The 19,025-nt window shown below is 49.0% G+C and overlaps 1 protein-coding gene across 3 annotated transcripts in view; it reads left to right on the top strand.

The window, feature by feature from the left end:
* The window catches only part of ADAM12 (ADAM metallopeptidase domain 12), a 349,535-nt gene that overhangs the window by 216,529 nt on the left and 113,981 nt on the right, over window positions 1–19,025 (top strand). For all 3 annotated transcript variants that reach the window (XM_045041022.1, XM_045041023.1, XM_045041024.1), the window contains exon 5: window positions 15,473–15,549. In XM_045041022.1, the coding sequence (XP_044896957.1) occupies window positions 15,473–15,549 (77 nt within the window). The remainder of the gene's footprint in view (window positions 1–15,472; window positions 15,550–19,025) is intronic.

Below are 19,025 nucleotides of genomic sequence, written 5' to 3'. Positions count from 1 at the left end.
AAGAAGTAATGTTTAAACGGTGTGATGAGAATGTTCTGGAACTGGAGAAAGATATGCACCCCAAGTAGGAAGAACAAAAAGCAGACTCACTCCAGGATGCCTTGCAGTAAAACGGCAGACCCCTAAAGATGAAATCGTAACACCACCTGAGAGGAAAGAGACACTTGTGCAAAATGACAATTGCACCGACAACAGACTTCTCGTTAGCAACTACAAAATTAGAATTCAGAGAGCCGCGGGAAAATTACAAAAATCATAGGAAAATACATTTGCACACAAAGAAAGAGAATGTGCTGCTCTCAGATTCTCACCAGGAGGACCTACCAAGGAAAAACTAACAAAGAATATTGCAGTAAGAAAGAAATAGAACACAAGAGCCAAGGATAGGCCGTTAGAGGCAATAGGAGACAAAGCCACTGCATGTGAGTAAATCTAAGTAAGCTATTTAAGATAATAATTACAACAATAACGACTAAATTTGGATGTTTTGAGACAAGATGAGCAAACATTTAAAACAGTTTAAGAATTTGTATTGTACTGGCGAATAATAGAGACACTGATCAACTTGAGATTTTGATAAATATGTATCTTGCTAATTTAAGTATAACCACTAAAAGAATAAGAAAGCAGAATGTAGAACTCCAAACAATAGATGGTCACAAAAATAGTATATCAGCTCAGTGGAGGGCAGGAAAGAAGGAAAAGGATTTGAAAAGCAGAGTAAATATAAAACACAAAATAATTAGCTAAAAATGAGTCAACATATTACTCTAATTATATGTAAATAGACTGAATCTGTTTGTTAAAGTAAAAACAGATTATCTGCTTAGAACTTAAAATGAAATCCAGCTACATAATTTTTACAAGATTCACACTCAGAATACAACATGGTTCTGAAAGGAATGGAAAATATATAGTAGACAGATATTAACCCAAAGAAAGCTACTGTCGTAGTATTAACATCAGGCAACCTAGATCATAAGGCCAAAAAAAGACATTATTCTGGATAAAGGGACTGACTGCTTAATGATAAAAGGAGCAATTCGAAAGGATGGTAAAATACTTGTGAAACGACATATACCAATAAAATAGCCTCAAAACATGTGAAGCAATAATCAAAACAGTTACAATAAACTGACAAATTCACAACCAGAGAGGGAGATTTAAATATACCTCTCTCAGAAATGAAGATTTTAATAGATGAGCAGAAATTAATGAGAAGGAAGGCCGAAAGGATGGAGAGAATCATTTAAGGCAAAAGGTGGTTCTTTGAAAATATTAATAAAACGAACAAAACCCAAATCTAATCAAGAAGAAAGAAGAATTCCCAAGCAACGGTATTAACGCAAGGATGGATGTAACTATTGCTGTACAGAGATTCTGAGGATCACAAGAATGTTATCGACAATACTAACCAGTTCTTAAAAACGTAAATTCTGGGGGTGCCTGGGCGGCTCAGTCAGTTGAGCACCTGACTCTTGATTTCAGCTCAGGTCTTGATCCCAGGGTTGTGGGATCAAGCCCCACATTGGGCTCCGCGCTGAACATAGGGACTGCTTGGGATTTTCTCCCCGTCTCCCTTTTTCTCTCTCCCCTGCCCGCTGGCCCTCTAAAAGAGAAAAATGATTTTTAAATCTTCCCACCCCCCCAAAATAATATCAAGCCCAAATATTTTCTCAGGTAACTTTTACCAAACCTATAAAGAACAAATAGTTACTAAGAATTAAAAAAAAAAAAATTTAAGGGGCGCCTGGGTGGCGCAGTCGGTTAAGCGTCCGACTTCAGCCAGGTCACGATCTCGCGGTCCGTGAGTTCGAGCCCCGCGTCAGGCTCTGGGCTGATGGCTCGGAGCCTGGAGCCTGTTTCGGATTCTGTGTCTCCCTCTCTCTCTGCCCCTCGCCCGTTCATGCTCTGTCTCTCTCTGTCCCAAAAATAAATAAACGTTGAAAAAAAAAATTTTTTTTTTAATTTAAGGGAAAAGAGAGTAACTACGAAAATCAGAGAACACCCACAACATGAATATTATAGACTAGCTTCAATTATGAACATAGTGGCAAAAATCCTAAGTAAAATATTTACAAATCATGTCCAGCACATATTTTTGAAAATACTTTATGACCAAATGGTACTTATCCGAGAAATGCAAAGATAGTTCAATAACAGTATATCTAATAATACAGTTTTATGTATTATTATCTTTAGATGAAAAATATTATTATGTTTGATATTATTTCTTCAAATATAGTCCATGGTATTTATTATGTAGATTATAAGAGCTCTCGTGGGTGCGGAATGTTTCTTGTATCTCCTTTCTAACCCCGTAGAGCTTCACACATCATCTTACATAGACTAGACTTTCCAAAAACGATTCATTCATTCATGTATTCATTCACTCAGCAAATATTTATTAACCACCTTCTGTGTGCAGAAACTGTTAGGGTATGAGGATATAGGTTGAATAAAACATATTCTTCGGCATATAAATTCTACTCAAAAGGTACGGTGTTTACAAGATGTGAAAATACTTATGCTTTAATATAATTGCTACCATAGGAGGTATGTACAAAATACCACTGGAGCCTTGGCAAGGCCATGGTTAGTTTTAACTCGTTGGAGACCATTTCACTAAAGAAATGATATCTAACTCTCTAAGAACGAGTGTAGAAGAGAAAGGTTGGATGAAACCCTTTGGTACTAAAGAGGTTTGACTCTATCTTACTGAAAATTGGAAGCTATGGGAAGTTTTCATACAGGGGAATGGCATTGTTCGGTTCTGTGCTTTAGAAAGGCTCTCTGATGGCAGGATGGAAGAAAGATTGGCAGAATTACTGGCAGACCGAAGGCAAGAAAGTCTGTTAGGGGCCCAAGGTGGTTGATGAAGGTTTCGCCGACAGATGGATGGAGCTGGTTCGAGGCCAGAAAGCTTGAAGAGGCAAGATCCGGTGACAGTGAACAAGGGAGGTGTCACCAACAGGGCTTGGTTCCTTCTGCTTGGGCTCTCCACTGGACCATGTATTTTCTCTGGCACCATTAAGGAGCACTTGTTGGCTTGGGAAGGCATAGGGGACAATGAGGATGGGTTTGTCCCTGTTGAGTTGGTCGTGGGACAGCCAAGTAAAGGTGTTCATGAATCTGGAGTCCAGGAGAAAGCTGGATGTCAAAAATGAAGAAGACCTAAGGATTGACCTCAGATATAAGTAATAATTAGTGCCATAACTTCACACTTGACTTTCTCTTTTTTTCTCTCTCGTTTTTCTCCTAGGATGCTCTCATTTAAGATATGCTTTCGTAGTTATCTCTGAGGCAATCCCCACAGTGTCATTGCTGTTCCAGATAGACGCAGGAAGAAGAGAGCTTAGAAATACCGTGGCAGTAGGCTTGAGTTCTCCACGCATCCGTCACGTATGAGGGCGAGCGGTACTCAGCTAACACGGACACACCCAGAGTGTGTGAGATGTGCTTCCAACATCATTTTACCAGTTTCGTGGTTTTAGTTTCAATCTCTTCCCAATTTTCCTATTCTTAGGCAGTTTTTTGCCCTTTCTTCTCATTTGAGAAGACAAATATGCCATGAGAGAAGGAGAGATACAGGACTAGGTAAACAAGGGCCTGACAGGGGCACCTGGGTGGCTCAGTCGGTTAAGTGTCCGACCTCGGCTCAGGTCATCATCTTGCGCTTTGTGAGTTCAAGCCCCGCATCGGGCTCTGTGCTGACAGCTCAGAGCCTGGAGCCTGCTTTGGGTTCTGTATCTCCTTCTCTCTCTGTCCCTCCCCCACTTGTGATCTGTTTCTGTCTCTTAAAAATAAATAAACATTAAAAAACAACAACAAGAACAAGGGCCTGACAGCTGCTGGGTTGGTTAGGAACTCGGAGGGTGGGAGCAGAGGCTTGGCATGTAGGCATTTTAGAGACTAGCTGGATGGTGTTGTACCAGAGTGCTAACAGTAGTCGTCTCTCTAGGGGGAAAGTGCATTTTTCTGTTTTCTGTGATTGTTGTGTGTATATGGGGGAGGGATTGTATTTTTCTTTCTTCTCATTTGTCTACAAGGTCACTGTATAGATGGGCAAATGTCTGCCCCATCCCTCTACCCACCCCTCACTCCTCTGCATGGAAGTGTCCTTTTTTATTACTATTTTGAGAAAGAGAAAGAGTGGGAGGGAGTGGGTCTTAGGGAGAGGAGCAGAGAGAGAATCCCAAGCAGGCTCTGCATTATCAGCACAGAGCCTCACACGGGGCTCGAACCCACAATTCATGAGATCGTGACCTGAGCTGAAATCGAGAGTCAGACGCTTAACTGACTGAGCCCCCCTGGAAGTCTCTTTTTAAGGAAAGGGCAGTAGGAGCAAGCAGGCCTGAGAACCCTGGTCTCTGCTCACTGGGGAGCAGCGGAGCCCGTGCTTGGAAGGGCCATGAGACTAGTCTTGCTGTCTTCCCTTAGTCCCTCATGTGGCTGAGGCTTGCCCACTCCTCCATGGAGTGTTCTCAGCAACAGTATTGTGCAACCCAGACCCTCCTCAGGATGGGCCCCGAGGCTTGGCTAGCAAGGACAGAGCGGTAGGGATGAAGGTTGGAAATCGCACAATGCCTCAGTTCTACCGAGACCTAAGCAGTACCTCTGACAGAATATACCAGAAGCCCCTTTTGTTGAAGGTAAAGAAGCCGGAAGTATATTTTGATCTTCATCTGATTCTTTGGATCTCACAACCAGAGGTTAATTGGCAAACCCCCACCCCCACCCCAGACTTCCAGAAACAACAAGCAAGTATTGCTTTTACAGTTAGACAAAGAAGGACTTGGGGCTTCTGGGTGGCTCAGTCGGTTGGGTGTCCGACTCCGGCTCAGGTCATGATCTTGTGGTTTGTGAGTTCGAGCCCCTTGTCGGGCTCTGTGCTGACAGCTCGGAGCCCGGAGCCTGCTTCGGATTCTGTGTCTCCCTCTCTCTCTGCCCCAACCCCCGCTTGTACTCTGTCTCTCAAAAATGAATAAATGTTAAAAAAAAAATTTTTTTTGAAAAGAGAAAGAGGGGCCTGTCTTATAATCGAGCATCTCCTATCTCCCATTCCTTTGATCCCATCCTGAGCCTCCAGCCACGTCACTGTAGAGGTAAGGAGTGAACAGCCTTAGCCACTAAAGAGAACCCACAGCCCCAGACAGCTGGTCATTCCAGCAGAAACCCCTTTAGGAGAGTCCATGACCTTGTCTTGTCTTTCATGGTGAGGAGACAGACACAGCTTTGGGTTTTTTTTGTTTTTTGTTTTTTTTTTTAATCAGGCTGCAAAACAAAAAAAGAAATGTGCAGACTCATCTTCTTATCCCCTAAAGTCAGCACACAATGAATTTTCCTAAATTTAAGATTATACATAAAATAAGAACCTCTCTTGGCCATGGTACTGTCTTTTTTTTTTTTTTTTTTTTTTTTTAGATTTCATCTCTCAACCATCAGTGTAAGCTGGTTGACAGGCAGAGTAGTGGCTGATTTTAATTTTGGAATTAATCGCTTGTCTTTTATCTCTCTATTGCCCTGACAGGATGAAATATTTGTGGCTTTATCCTTTGTTGACCACATCTGAGGGAAGATTATGTTTTATATTGTTACTTTTCATAAGGGCTGTGAGGGACTGTGCACACGACATTTGTGCCCTTGCGTCCCAGAAGACTCTGGGAAAGGCCAGAATAGCCCTCCAGAAGCCTCCTGAATGTTCCGTAGAAATGCACCCAGCTGCTGCACGTGTGCTAACCGAGCACCCCCGCTGGGCCAGGCACTATGACCACCACCGAGGGTACAGCAAGGGTTCAGAATAGACAAGGGGACCCACGTGGGGCTGGAGGGAGGAGACTGATATTTTTCTAAGCATATCAAACCTAATCGACATCTTCCCTAAGTGTGCTGAAGGGAAGGCTGAGGGTCTCCATCTGGTCTTAAGCGATCATGGAAGTCTTCATGGAGGAAGGAGTGTGTGAACTGAGATCTGAAGGTTGAGGAAGGACGAACCAGGGGGGGACCGGAGAGGGAAGGATATTCCAGTGTGATGCTGAGCTTTACTTACAGGCGGGGAAGTGTTTAGAAAGCGACAGGGGCCAGACTGTGGAGGCCTTGGAGGCCACGGTGATATATTTGTTTGTCATGGAGGAACATTGGGAAGCCATAAGAGATCTCAACCCTGGGGGTGTCATGACCAGTGCAGGCTTTGAGAGACCCCCTGGCCGCAACATGAAGAGGTCCTCAGAAAAAGCAGGAGCAGGGATCCAGGAAGATCAGGCAGCTGTTCTTGTGGAAAAGCCTAAAGCCCAGAGGAGAGGAGATGGCTGCTGGGGCCGGGACCGTGGAGACGGAGAAGGGAAAATGTCTGACCTTATACTCGTGAGCCATACCCAGAAAGATTCCATTTGTTGTATGTGTTTCTCATTGGAAAAACTTATGAAAACATTTGCTTGGCAGATGCCAACGGGAGAGCAGTCAGTGTTAACTGAGGCTGGGCATCAGATAGGTGTGGAATCCAATATTTTGGTCAGAAGGATCATTTGGGTGACGTCCCATCCACTTCCATGGCAAATGTTTCCTCTCAAAGAGGAGTAGAATCTCTGGCTTGGACTGAGCATGCCAGGAGTCAACCTCATTCCATGACAGAGGCCAGCAGACATGTATGAAGAGATGATTCTGGATGTAGGAGGGAAGTCCCAGGTCATTCACATCCTGTAAGTGTAGCAGGTGTGAGCAAGGCTCGTTATCGGGCTCTCAAGAAACACTTTGAAATGGATTTAATTTCCCTGCTTTCACTGAACTCTATACTCATCCCGTCCATCCACTCTTCCCGACTTGCCTGTCTCCCAGAGGGCTGCTCTGTTTTCCCACCGATGGAGGTGCTGCCCACATCCCATGGTGACCCTGCCCCACTGCATATACCACCCTTTCCCTGTCCACGGACATTCCTGCTCTTCCAATGTAGGTCCTGCCTTCTGCCCAGCCAGAAGACGCCAGAGCCACCCGACATTTTCCCCTCACTCCCAGTCTCACCTGGGTTCAATCCGGCCCCTCTTCCTGCCTCACCAGTCCTTCTAGGATATCTTGCTCTGTATGCCATTCCCTGTTGCACTTACTTTGACCCTAAATCGCCAATAGCTTCCCCAATCCTCCTTCAATCAAGGCCAAACTTCTTAGACCAGTATTCACATTCATCAATGGTGACATACCTTCCTCTTCTGCATGTGTGAGTTCATTCATTCATTCATTCATTCACATGCTTGCTCAACAACAAATGTGTGTTGGGTGTCCGATATGCCAGCTAACGTTGAGGAAGCATCAGCAACACACAAGGCATGGTATAAAGTGCTTTTCATGTGTTTTGTGGTTTGATCCTCACAATAAATCAATTTTGGCTATTTTTATACCCAGATGAGGAATCTGAGACCTACAGGGGTTCGGTAACTAGACCAAGCCCACGGCTAATAAGGATTCAAGCCCGCGTGGTCTGACTCTAGCATCTGAGCTCCCAGCCTCTGTGATACAACTGCCTCTGATTCACTTGGAACGTTGGAGGGTCTCTGTATGCGTTCCTGCTCTGACGTCTGTTGCAATGGAATCAGTCTGTAAAGCTGTAGCAAGTGAATTAGGGAATGGACTAGCATTCATTTGCAAGGAGACACCCAGCAAAGGCTTCTGGGGGAGAGCAGAGGATGTCCTGCTGGCCCATAGTCCTGGAATGTGGGAGAAGGACGGGTCCAAACAGCCCTCTGGGCGTTGGCCAAGTGCATCGCTTCAAAGCCCGGACTAAACCGAGATCAGTGAAGGTCCAGTGCTTCGTGGCAGTTTATAGAAGGGAGGAGGACACAATCCCTGCCCTCAGGGAGCACAGAGTCTGACCGCAGATGACATGATGGGCTCATGGCAAGGATACTTCAGGAGCCAAACAACGGAAGAGCCAAATCCATGTGGAATCTGGAATGAGTTCCCAGAGGAATCCCAGGTTTGGGTGACTTTCCTTTGCTAAAGCTGTCCGAAGGGGAAGGCTCTGAGCGAGGCCTTCTGTCTGGAGGTGGTATATGCAAGGTTAGGACCACAAGCCAGGGAGGCAGACTGCCCAGGTTCAAATCCCAGCTGTAGCGCTTAACCAGCCGTGAATCTGAACATGAAACAGACACTGACCCTGGCACACAGTCCTTTGGAAAAGCGAGCCAGCTGCAGCCACTGCTCTGTTTCGATCGATCCACAACAATTCGTAACCACCCTGGACCATATGTCCCTTTGGAAGTCCCTCTATATCGTGATAGCGGGATGAGAAAGTGAACTGGGGGCTGCAGGCAGGAAGGGCGGGGGATGTGCGGTGCTGTGCTGAGCACAGATCTTAAGGTGCGTGTGTCCCTGAAAAGTGGCCACCGGCCCCTCCGTCTCCCCACCCTGGCTCTCACCAGGCCCCTTCTGCTCGTTTTCATGTGTCCGGTAAAGTCCCACACAACATGCACGCGGATTTGGAGCTGAGAGTTAGAAACCCGTGCGGAAAATCAGCCCCCTTCTGTCCGGTGTGCCCGTTGTCCTCACATACGTTCATTCAGCAAAAATACGCAGAGCTCGGGCTTAGCACAGTGGAAAATCGAGTTAATGGCCTAATGGGTTTCAAATACGTATTTTCATAGTCGAGATCTATCACGGTGCCTTCCATTTCAAACTGCTTCCCTGTGTAATGTGTATTTGATCCCCCCAAACCCTGGGCAGTTAAGGGTCACTCCCATTTTGCAGATGAAACACTGAGCCTCTTAAGTCTCAAATCCCCAGACTTGCAACTCAAGAGCCATCTCGTGCTCTCTCTGTTGCAGACATGCTGTTTCCAGGCCCAGTTGGCTGGGAGGTCCCGAGGAACGTGAACATGATTTCTTAAGCATGTGCTGTTCTCTGATGCAGAATTCCAGCGCAGCAAAATAATGTGAATGGCCCCTGAGGTCCGTCCTTTATAGTCGTTTAACCAGACGTGGTTCTTGTTAGAGCTGAGAGCCGAAGTAGCCCTGGGAGTGTGGGTGTGGTGACTTATTTCTCTGCGATCCCGTCCTGCACGCTCTCAAGGCTAAGCGTAACGTAGCCCAGCCAGAGAAACACGCGGGGCTGCAAAATCACTTTCTCCTTTGCTTGAATGCACTGTCACCTTGTTTTAGTCTCAAGCTAACGTGTGGTATGTGGGGGCCTGATGTTCCACACGAGAGAGCAAAGCCCAGACCACGGCCATGTGGAAATGCGAGCCAACGACTCACGCAGACACACACACGTGCGCACACACGTATGCCCACACACATACACACGTGTGCACGTGCTTCCACTCGGACACGCACACACACACACACACACACACTCACCCTCGTACCCCTTCTGTCTGCAGGACTGTCTGCGGGTTTGGAAATGACTTCACTTTCCTAGGATTCCCTGAACGCCTTTTGCAGTGGCCTCTGCTGACCTTGAGAAGGCCGTGCGTCTACATTTGGGCTTTAGGTGGTAGTTTTTCTTTCCAAAAGAGACTCACGAGGGCACATGTTCATGGCAACAGGACACGGGGGGGAAGCCGTCTGGCCTGGAATTAAGAGGCCTATATTCCAGTTCCTGTTGTGCCACCGACCGACTCTGTGGCCTGAGGCAGTCACTTAACCAGTCAGGGCCTCAGTTTCCACATCTGCTCAGGAAAGGGGCTGCCTAAGAGAGGAAGACTGGCCTTAGACGGCCTGAAGCTCCCTTACGACTAGAACGTTGTGTGATTCAAACACTAAATCAAGATAGTTTGGCCCATTGCATATGGTGCAGGGTGGGGGTGGGGGGATGCTATAAAATTCCCAAGGAAAAGAGGCATTGAAAATAATTTTCACTCAGCATATTCCCTAACAGACTGTCTGCTCACAGTCCTTTTTAATCACAAGGTCAGGCCATTGTTGTTAGCAATTTAGCCGATAAAATTCCTTTCTTTCTGGTCCACTGAGAGTTGGATAACAGAATTTGTATTTCACTTCCCATATGGCAGAGAGTTGAGGGCTACTATTTTCGAGCTCAAGGGTTCTTACTCGATCTTCCTCTTACCCACCATTACGTTTGATTGATAGGATTAAACAGAAGGAAAATTTATTTTACTGGAGTGGGGAAACGCATTAGGTTAAGTAATAAGTATATAAAATACATAGTTAGAGGTTTTGTAAAGGAAAAGATGTAATTTTGTGGTTATGCATGTTTGGGACTGTTTTCTATGTTATGTTTTGTTGGTAGAAAGAGAATGCATTGGATCAGCAGAACAGGCAGAGACGACGTGCTAATGGGACAATGTCTTGTTCGGCGACGCCTTTACAGACAAGAGTGTGATAAAAGGAGACGGTCGCTGACACTCTTGAGGCTGTTGAAAGGGGTTGCTTTGGGGATGTTTGCAAGGGGAAGTGTTGGGGTCCTGTAGCTGCAGGAGGAACCCAGGACCTCCCTGGGCATGATGGACGCCTGCTGGGTCTCTCCCTGGTGTGGCCACACTCACATCCAATCGGCCAAGTGTTGGCGAGTCCACGAGGCCTGGGGGATTCCTGTCTCTTAGCATCAGTCGATGGGAGGCAACATGGCCCTTGGATATGGATATGGGGGCAAACAGTCCCCTGGAGATACCTGAGCAGGCCCAGCTCCCCCCCCAACCTCGGCCACCGAGGGCAAAACCCCCCAGAGAGCAGGAGGCCACCTCTCTCCTACTCTTTGTAATCACATTCCCAGCCAATTACGTGGCACGTGGTATGGTGGGCACGTCTCTCTTAGCTGTGAGTCTATCCACATGACTGACTGCGTGATAAAAACGATACCCCATTTGTCGGAGCACGTAATGAATCCTGCTGAAGACAATTAAGACTTCATGATATTATAATTGTCCTGGAGAATCTGGAACTTGGGGTGCTAGTAATTATGCCTGGTAATCGAGGAAGATTAGTCAGCGGTGAACAGCAGGCTTGATCACTGTCCCAAGGTAAATCGAAAGCAGTTTTAGCGCCAAGAAATAAGCTCTTAACTCTGGTAGTGACTGAGAGACGGGATTGTTTGGGGATCAGTTTCTGAGAGCGAGGATCCACCCCTACCTCTTCTGTCAGTGGTACTCCAACCTCGTTGGCGAACTGGAAATTAATTTTATACTAATTTGTTCTCAGCTCATGCTTTAATGAGCTTGTGTTTCTGGGTGTTTAATTTGAAAGTACGTTTGATAAATACTCTATTACAAAATAAATGGAGACTGAGAACAAATGAGTTTGAAATTTCCGAGGTCAGTAATTAAGATTATTGTCCCTATTGGGTTTTTCACTATTTAACCAAGACTCAGCTGCCAACGCAACATTTCACGATTCTCCAAAGCGAAGTAAGTTCTGTAATGGATGATGGGTAACAGACAAAAACGAAGATTCTGGGGGCCCCGGGCACCTAAACTGGACGTCACCTACTGCCCTTTTGTCTTCCGAGTCTTCTCCACTCAGACATGCACGCTGGGCACCCAGGACTGAAATCCCTTCCCTGGGATCCCTCTGGTGCCCTGGGGCATTATAATCCAGGTACACAGCCCCCTCATGTTTACAGAATTGATCTCATGCCTTCCGCATGTAACAGGTCCAGGTATCTAGAGAGACGGGACCGTGGAGCCTTTCAAAAGTTATTTCATGTGGAAATAAAGAGGCAAGCTGGCAGCAGGTCTGGGTGGGTACCTGATGTGGCAGGCTGGGCAGGTGTCCCCCCACCACCAGCCCTGGGCATTCCTTCCCAAGCCACGGGCACACTGGAGAGGTCAGCCTCGCCATAGCCTTGAGTGCTGTGCTCCTGCCCTGGAATCTTCCAGCCAGGGAGAACTAACCCTTGTCCCTGAATTGCCAACCCCTCCTCCATGGCCTCCTGTCTTTGCACGTGCTTTCCCTCCGTGAGAAGCTCCCTCACCTGCCTTCACCCCTGGGCACCTCGCCACCCCACCCCTCGACATTGTCTGGGGGCCAAAAAGAGCCACAGAACCTTCATTGTTTGCAGTCAATATCATCAACAACATTAAAAAATCCAAGATATGCTACAGGTTCATACAAACTGTAAGCTAAGCTCGTAAGATGATCTGACACAAGACAACTTAAAAAAAAAACTGAAGTTTTCCTTTCTATAAAAATAATTGCTTTATTTTTAAAGGAAAATAAATTAAAAATTTATTAAAAATAAATTTTCTTGACATAAAAATAATGTAAAGACGTTATAGAAAGATGTATAAGACATAATAGAAAAAATCCCATTTGTGGTATCTACCCACTACCTTGGAATAAGCCTAATGAAAACTTTCCAACAGCAATATGCAAGAAAATCTAGGACTAGATTGAAGGACATTAAAACAGCCTTATTAATGGAAACATACCATGTACATGAACAGGAAACATGGATCTCGATGGATTCTTAACCACATTATTAATATACTAACAATATAATCTCAACGGATTACTACAGAGCTTAAAATTTGATTCTGAAATTCACTTGGAAGAGAAAATAGGCAATAATATCCTAGAAACATTCGAAGCGAAGAACAGAACCAAAGGAAACCTGCCCTCAACAAGGTTGTCGAGACAGCCCTTGAATAAATGGTTCCGGAACACCTGGATCTCCACATGCAGAAGAAGGAAATTGGGCTCCTACTTCAAGCCATATACAAAAAAAAAAAAAAAAAAAAAACGAGCCTTGGAGGGGCTTAACCAACCTCGGTTGGTTAAGCCTCTGACCCTCGACTCTGGCTCAGGTCATGATCTGACAGTTTGCAAATTCAATCCCCACGTCAGTCTCTATGCTGCTGACAGTGCAGAGCTTGCTCAGGATTCTCTCCCGCCCTCTCTCTCTCTCTGCCCCTCCCCACCTTGCTGTCTCTCAAAGTAAATAAATAAGCTTTAAAAAACAAAGCGGATCAAAGGTGTGAATGTAAGAACTCAAGTTGTAGAACTCCTAAAAGAAAACCTAAGTGGGAACCTTCAGCACCCTAAGTCAGACCATGGTTTCTTAGGTATGACAACGAACACGTAAACAACCAAAGGGAAGAACGGACCTCATCAAAAAAATCAAAAAGACCTGCTCAAGAAAATGAAAAGGCAGCCCACAAAATGGGAGAAAATATCTGCAAATCATAGATCATAGCATGTACCCAAGAGAACCAAAAGCGTGTGTCCACCCAGAACGTTGTGTACAAATGTTCATGGCAGCACTGTTCACACTCGCTTAAAAGTGGAAACAACCCAAATACCCATTGACCGATGAATGGATAAGCAAAATCCAGCATTTCCATATCATGTGATATTATTCAGCCATAAAAAGAAATGACCCATTTCTTTCTCCAGCTAAGGGAGCCTTGAAAACACCATGCTGAGCGAAAGAAGGCCAGGCACAAAGGGCCACGTGTCGTATGAATCCACTTCCACAAAACGAATGAGTGAGCAAATCCGTAGAGACAGGAAGTCGATTAGTGGTTGCCAGCAGCTAAGACAGGAAGGGAGGCCCCAGGGAAGTGACTGCCCGTTGTAAATGTGCTAACACACTAACCGTATGCTTTTAAAAGGTGAATTCTATGGTATGTGAATTTAATCTTACTCAAAAACAGAGAACTCGTTCTCCCTGACATCGAAATGTCCGATGGAACAATAGGAACTAAAACAGCGTGGTATTGGCACAGGAAGGGACAAGTGGAGGTGTGTCACAAGTGGAGCAGCTCATGGCACACAAAAGCAGGGCTCTGTACATGTGTGGGCATCCCATATATAGCAGGTAGCAGCTCAGAACCTAAGAAAAGGGCCAACGGTGGGAGAGGAGCACTGGGTCTTAGTTTAGGGGGGAAAGTTAGATTCTCACCTCACACCCCTCAAAAACTAAATTCCAGATAGATTAAAGAGCCAAGTATAAGACTACGGGAATAGATGATAAAGAAGGACGTCTGCGTGACCTTGAGGAAAGTCTCCTTAAGCAATAGGCAAACTTCATAAAGAGAAAGATGGAAAATTTGACGTTGTAAGAATTGGAGACTTCTGTTTCCTACAACAAAAGATATCGTAAGTTAATAATAGTAGGCCAAGTATGAACCTCCTGAAATTTTGGAGAACTTCTAGAATCGATAACAAACGTCAAGACAGCAAGTGGCTGGCCTTGTCATCTCCCGTCTTGAATTGCCTTTCAGATAGTCTCAGAATTTTGTCCTCTCCTCAGTGACAGATAAACTTGACCCCTTTGAAGAAGCGTTATTGGATGTCATTGGCCACTCAAACCCCTGCGGTCCTGTTTCTTAGCAAAGTCAAGGTGGTCTTGGGAATTTGGGGTTTTGTTGGGCAGGACGGCTGGCCACCAAGCTGTGCCCTGGGGAAAGCGAGCGGGCCGCCTGCCACGAGGAGGGGGGCCGCGTGCCCAGGTGGGCTCAGCAGGGACGGCCTGGAGCCCACGAGCCCGCCTCTCCTCCTCCACCCACGACACTGCCCTTGGCTGCCAGGCCCCACAGCTGGCATGTGGAGGCCGTGAATGAGGTCAGCTGAGTATGCCCCGCACTTCCTGCCCGTCAGCCTCTTAGCTGAGGCTGCAACACGACCTTTGCCTTGTTGATTCTGGACCGGATATCGTCTCAGTAAGGAAGCGTCCGTGCCGCGGTCTCTTTTTTGCAAACGGCGACATTATGAGACGTGGGTTCTGCAGGCATGTCACACGGGGATTTTCGTCACGGATGGAGAAGACCTTCCTCTTTTGTCTTTCCTGCTGAGAGAGGCTCCCAGCTCTCGCCTGGGCAGTGCAGGGGGGGGGGGGCCTCCACCTCCTCTGTCGTCTGCTTTTCTGTTTTCACAAGCCCTAGGCTCCGGCCTCATTTTATCACATTTCGAAGTGTGCTTAAATACCCCGTGCGGTTCCCCATCTGGTCACGAAAGACAATTTACAGGGGGGTAAAAATGGCGGGGCCTGTGAGATTTGTTCTGCCGCCGGATTTCGTGAGGCACCCCGCGTCAGGGCTTTCCCGAAGGGTGTCAGACAAGAGCAGGACTGGGGCGCAGCTAACACCCCACTGATCATCCTGAAGTAAATCAGGCCCTCGTGCCAGAGATCCTGGCTGGGTCGGTCACGCTGGGTTTAGCATGAAATATTAAGGGGCACCTGGGTGACTTACTGGTCGAGCGTCCGACTCTTGATTTCAGCCCGGGTCGTGATCCCAGGGTTGTGGGATCGAGCCCCACATCGGGCTCTGTGCTGAGTGTGGAGCCTGCTTGGGATTCTCTCTCTCTCCCTCTCTCTCTCCCTCCCTCCCTCCCCCACCCCAGCCCCTCTCCCCCATGCTTGCTGCCTCTAAAATAAATAGAATTGAAAATAAATAAATATTAAGACCGCTGGTTCAATATTTCACGCCAAAGAGACGCCTGTAGCTGCCAACGCGTGAAGGTGATTGGGGGCGGTTGTGAGCGGGCGAGAAGGCACCGAGACTGAGCCTCCTGTCTCCTCCTTCCAGGGTCACTGTTACTACCACGGACACGTGCAAGGATCCTCCGGTTCCACAGCCAGCCTCAGCACTTGCTCTGGCCTCAGGTAAGCGGCTCTGGTCTGCCCCACAACTGCGACCTCTTCTTCTCGAGCATCGAGAGTAAATGGCAAAGGCAGAGAAGCCCCGCCTGGCAGCTCGCGAGAGCACAGCGTGCCCCGGGGGCTGCAGTTTCTCTGCCACCACAGACTCTTCCTAGAAGGTTCTACGGGCCTGGTCAGTCGAGAGCCACTGAACCGGCGGAGTTACTCCACCCTAGGATTTTGTGACTGTCTTGCGTTTATGTGGCCCGTGTGCTCAGTAATTCCCGGTGTTAAGAGGTAGGACCTCAGGTATTGGCGTCCGGGCTGCTTGCTTGGTACACAGGCACAGGCCTCCTGTCGCTAAGAGACAAAGCAGAGGAACCAGTTTAACAGAGTTCAAGGTGAGCTGAATACAGGCGTGGGGTGTGGGGGCTTCTGCTACGAGGCTGTGGCCCGTGTCAGGACACCGTTCTCTTCTGTGGCTGGACGAGCCCGTACAGCTCATCCTTCCAGACCACACTCATTGGCCACCAGCTGGCTCTGGTGTGCTCCCCGGCAAAACCAGCCTGTCTGACAAACTTCCAGCTGCCTCGGCCTTTTTCCTGGGCTTATTCACTGCCTTTGTGAACCGACAGCTTGAAGCCCCCAAGCCCTGCTTTGCTTGGGCCCCGGGGTGCCTTCGGGGACAGAGAGAGGACGGCCTGGGTGCCAGCTTCCGTGAGACCAGGGCTGCGTCCTGTGTCAGCTGTAACGCCACGTCTCTGGGAGTCCCATGTGGGAACCTGCACACACACACACATACACACACACACACACACACACACACAGGTCAGTCAAGCTCCCACAAATCTGAGGGAGGTGGTGACCACACTGGCCCTCGTCAGGGTGTTAGCTGCAGATGAAGACAGAGCCTCAGTGAACGTTAGCGGGAAATGGGCGCGTTCTCAGAAGCGGTGCCTCCCATTAACCCGGACACACGTAACAAACACGCCTGGACTAATAAAGGGCGGCGGTGGCCTGTGCCTTCCTGGCCACACTGGCAGCAGTGAGGAGCTCTCCAGCGCGACCAAGAATCCGGGCCCGGCGCGCGCCCAGGGGCACGCTGGCAGGTGCCTGTACCCGCGTGGGGCACCCGGTGCCAGCCGCGCGCCCTGGTGTCCCCTCTGCCCGCCCCTTACTCTCACTCGCGTGTCAGGTGCACAGAGCCGAGCGGCCCCTTCCACCCCACCTCCCTCTCCCGTCCCGTCCCCGCCCCCACGTGCCCTCCATTAACGCGCAACGTGCGTCCTTCCGAGCCGCCACCCACGCTTTTTGACCCGGGCCACCTGCGCAATTTACAAAGGTCGCCCGAGAGCATCCTGCCTCGCTCAGCAGTTTGTTTTTGTGTTTGGCTCCTTTGACACCCATCCTTTCCGGCTGACGTGGGGCTGGCTCCTTCCTTTGACAAATACGCTTGAATTCGCCGCGTCCCTTCGCACGCTCCCCGATGTGCACGGAGGTGGTTTCCAGCTTTTCTCGGTTGCAAACGCTGCTGCGCTGCACGGGGGGGCCTCGGACGCTCTGTGCCTCCGTGAGCAGGCCCCGGAGGAGCGAGTGCTGTTGTGACAGTCCTGCCACCCTGTTCCTCCACGTGGCCGCCTCGCTTTCCACTCTGGCCGTGGGAGGCGAGCGCCGTCTCTCCTGACATCTTCCCCCATCCCTGAAATACCTGCTGTACTCTGTTTATCACTGGACTCCGACAATATGTACAAACAAGCTCACCGTCCCCCCTCCCCCTCCCCCACCTTGGGTAAAATGCCAGCTGTGGCCTCGTCCTGTGCATGCAAAGCCGTGCGCGTGCGTGTGTGTGTGTGTGTGTGTGTGTGTCTATCTTCATAAAAATAGTCACATCACACAGTTCACCCTCGGGCTTGCTTTGTCCCCTGATCCTTCTGTCTCTGCAAGTCAGGAGGCAGAGACTTGAATCTCTCTTTGGTTCACTCCATGCGCACGATTGCTTTTAGAAAGCGCTTTTGGCATCCCGTCCGAGTAACGCTATGGAGCTCAGAAACGCCCGCCGATCCGATACGAGAACAGAGCTATCTTGCTGTTGTTGGATTTGCTGCTCTGCTGTTACTCGTTCTTCGGCACACGTTCCTTGAGTGCGTCCCCCGTGCCGGCGCCGAAGGATGCGAGGGGTGAGCCGTGCGGACGCCTGCAGGAAGCACATTGTTGGCAGAGGGAACAGTATGCGCGAAGCCCCCGAAGCTGGAAAATGCCCGAGGTCGGGGGCCGGTGTGGCTGGAGTGGAGCAGGAAAAGGAGGCAGCGGACGCTGAAGTCAGAGGAAGAACGGAAGGGTGGGATCGGGAGGGGCCTTGGCCTCCCTCTTCTGTATAACGGGTGTCACGGGAACCTCGTGCTGAGGTCTGACTTAACGTTTCCACAGGTCACTGTGTGGCCACCGCGCTGAAAACAGGCTGTAGGGGTACATGCGAGAGCAGAGCTCAGCTAGATACCTTCCCAGTAATCCTGACGAGCAGCGGGGGCCTGGATGGGGGCCTGGACAGAGCTGGCACCTGCAGACGTGCGAGAGTCCAGAGACGTCCAGAAACGTCCAGAAACGTCTTCAGGGGTTTGGAGAGGCTGGTGACTGTAGCATCTGCACACTTGTGACCATTGCCTTCTCCACCGAAAGTGCTCTGTGTCTGAGTCTCGCGCCCCCGAGGTGGCGTGGGGCACAGCTACACGAAAGGACCAAGTCCCTGCTCCTGAGTGACGACGGAGGAAGCCGTGGGGAAGTCACTGACGAGGCAGGGGTGGCCATACACGCGCGGGCCCAGCAGGCGTGGTGGGCACCAGTAGAGGTGAGGAAGCACCTCAGTCGCAGGTGACGATATGCAGAAACGAGGACAATGGCTCACCTTGGAGGCACCGAGGTCCCGAGGGAAGGACTTCAAACAGAGAAATCTGTCTTGAAAGGCTGTTGGGGGAAGTGGTGCCAGCCAGGTGTCAGCTGGGGCGGGGAGGTGAAAGGATATTCAGGAGAGAGTCGGGGGGAGGGTAGTTTGGGGATGGACCGTGAGGCCCAAGAGCACAGTGGGAAGGTTCGAGGGGCAAAGAGAATGAGGCTGGGGGTCAGGAGATTTAAGAGCTGTGTGGGGCCAGGGCCCAGTCTTCATGCAAAAAAAAAAAGCCAGAGCTCGGGCTCCTGGGGGAGACAGAGGTGAGCAGAGGTGAAGGACAGGATGGGGTCAGACCTGACGGCATCTGGGACGAAGGGGGGTGACCAGTTCAAGGCGGATGATCGGGGGCCGCCACGAGATGTCTCTGCCCTCGCACACAACAGCCCGAGCAGTGAACCAGCTGTGCAACAGCGGACAGGTCACCGGGCCTCTCTGAGCCCCAGTTTCCTTGTGTGAAAATAGAGATAAAGTCTCCGGCTGAAATGGTGGCTTTGAAAGCAGATGCAGCGACCTATAGGAGAGCCAGCCCTGTGCCTGACCGTGAGCGAGCAGCCGG

The sequence above is a fragment of the Felis catus genome, chromosome D2, assembly GCF_018350175.1.
Source record: "Felis catus isolate Fca126 chromosome D2, F.catus_Fca126_mat1.0, whole genome shotgun sequence".
Lineage (NCBI taxonomy): Eukaryota > Metazoa > Chordata > Mammalia > Carnivora > Felidae > Felis > Felis catus.
The sequence above is the reverse complement of the archived record's forward strand: the minus strand, read 5'-3'. Positions and strand labels throughout refer to the sequence as shown.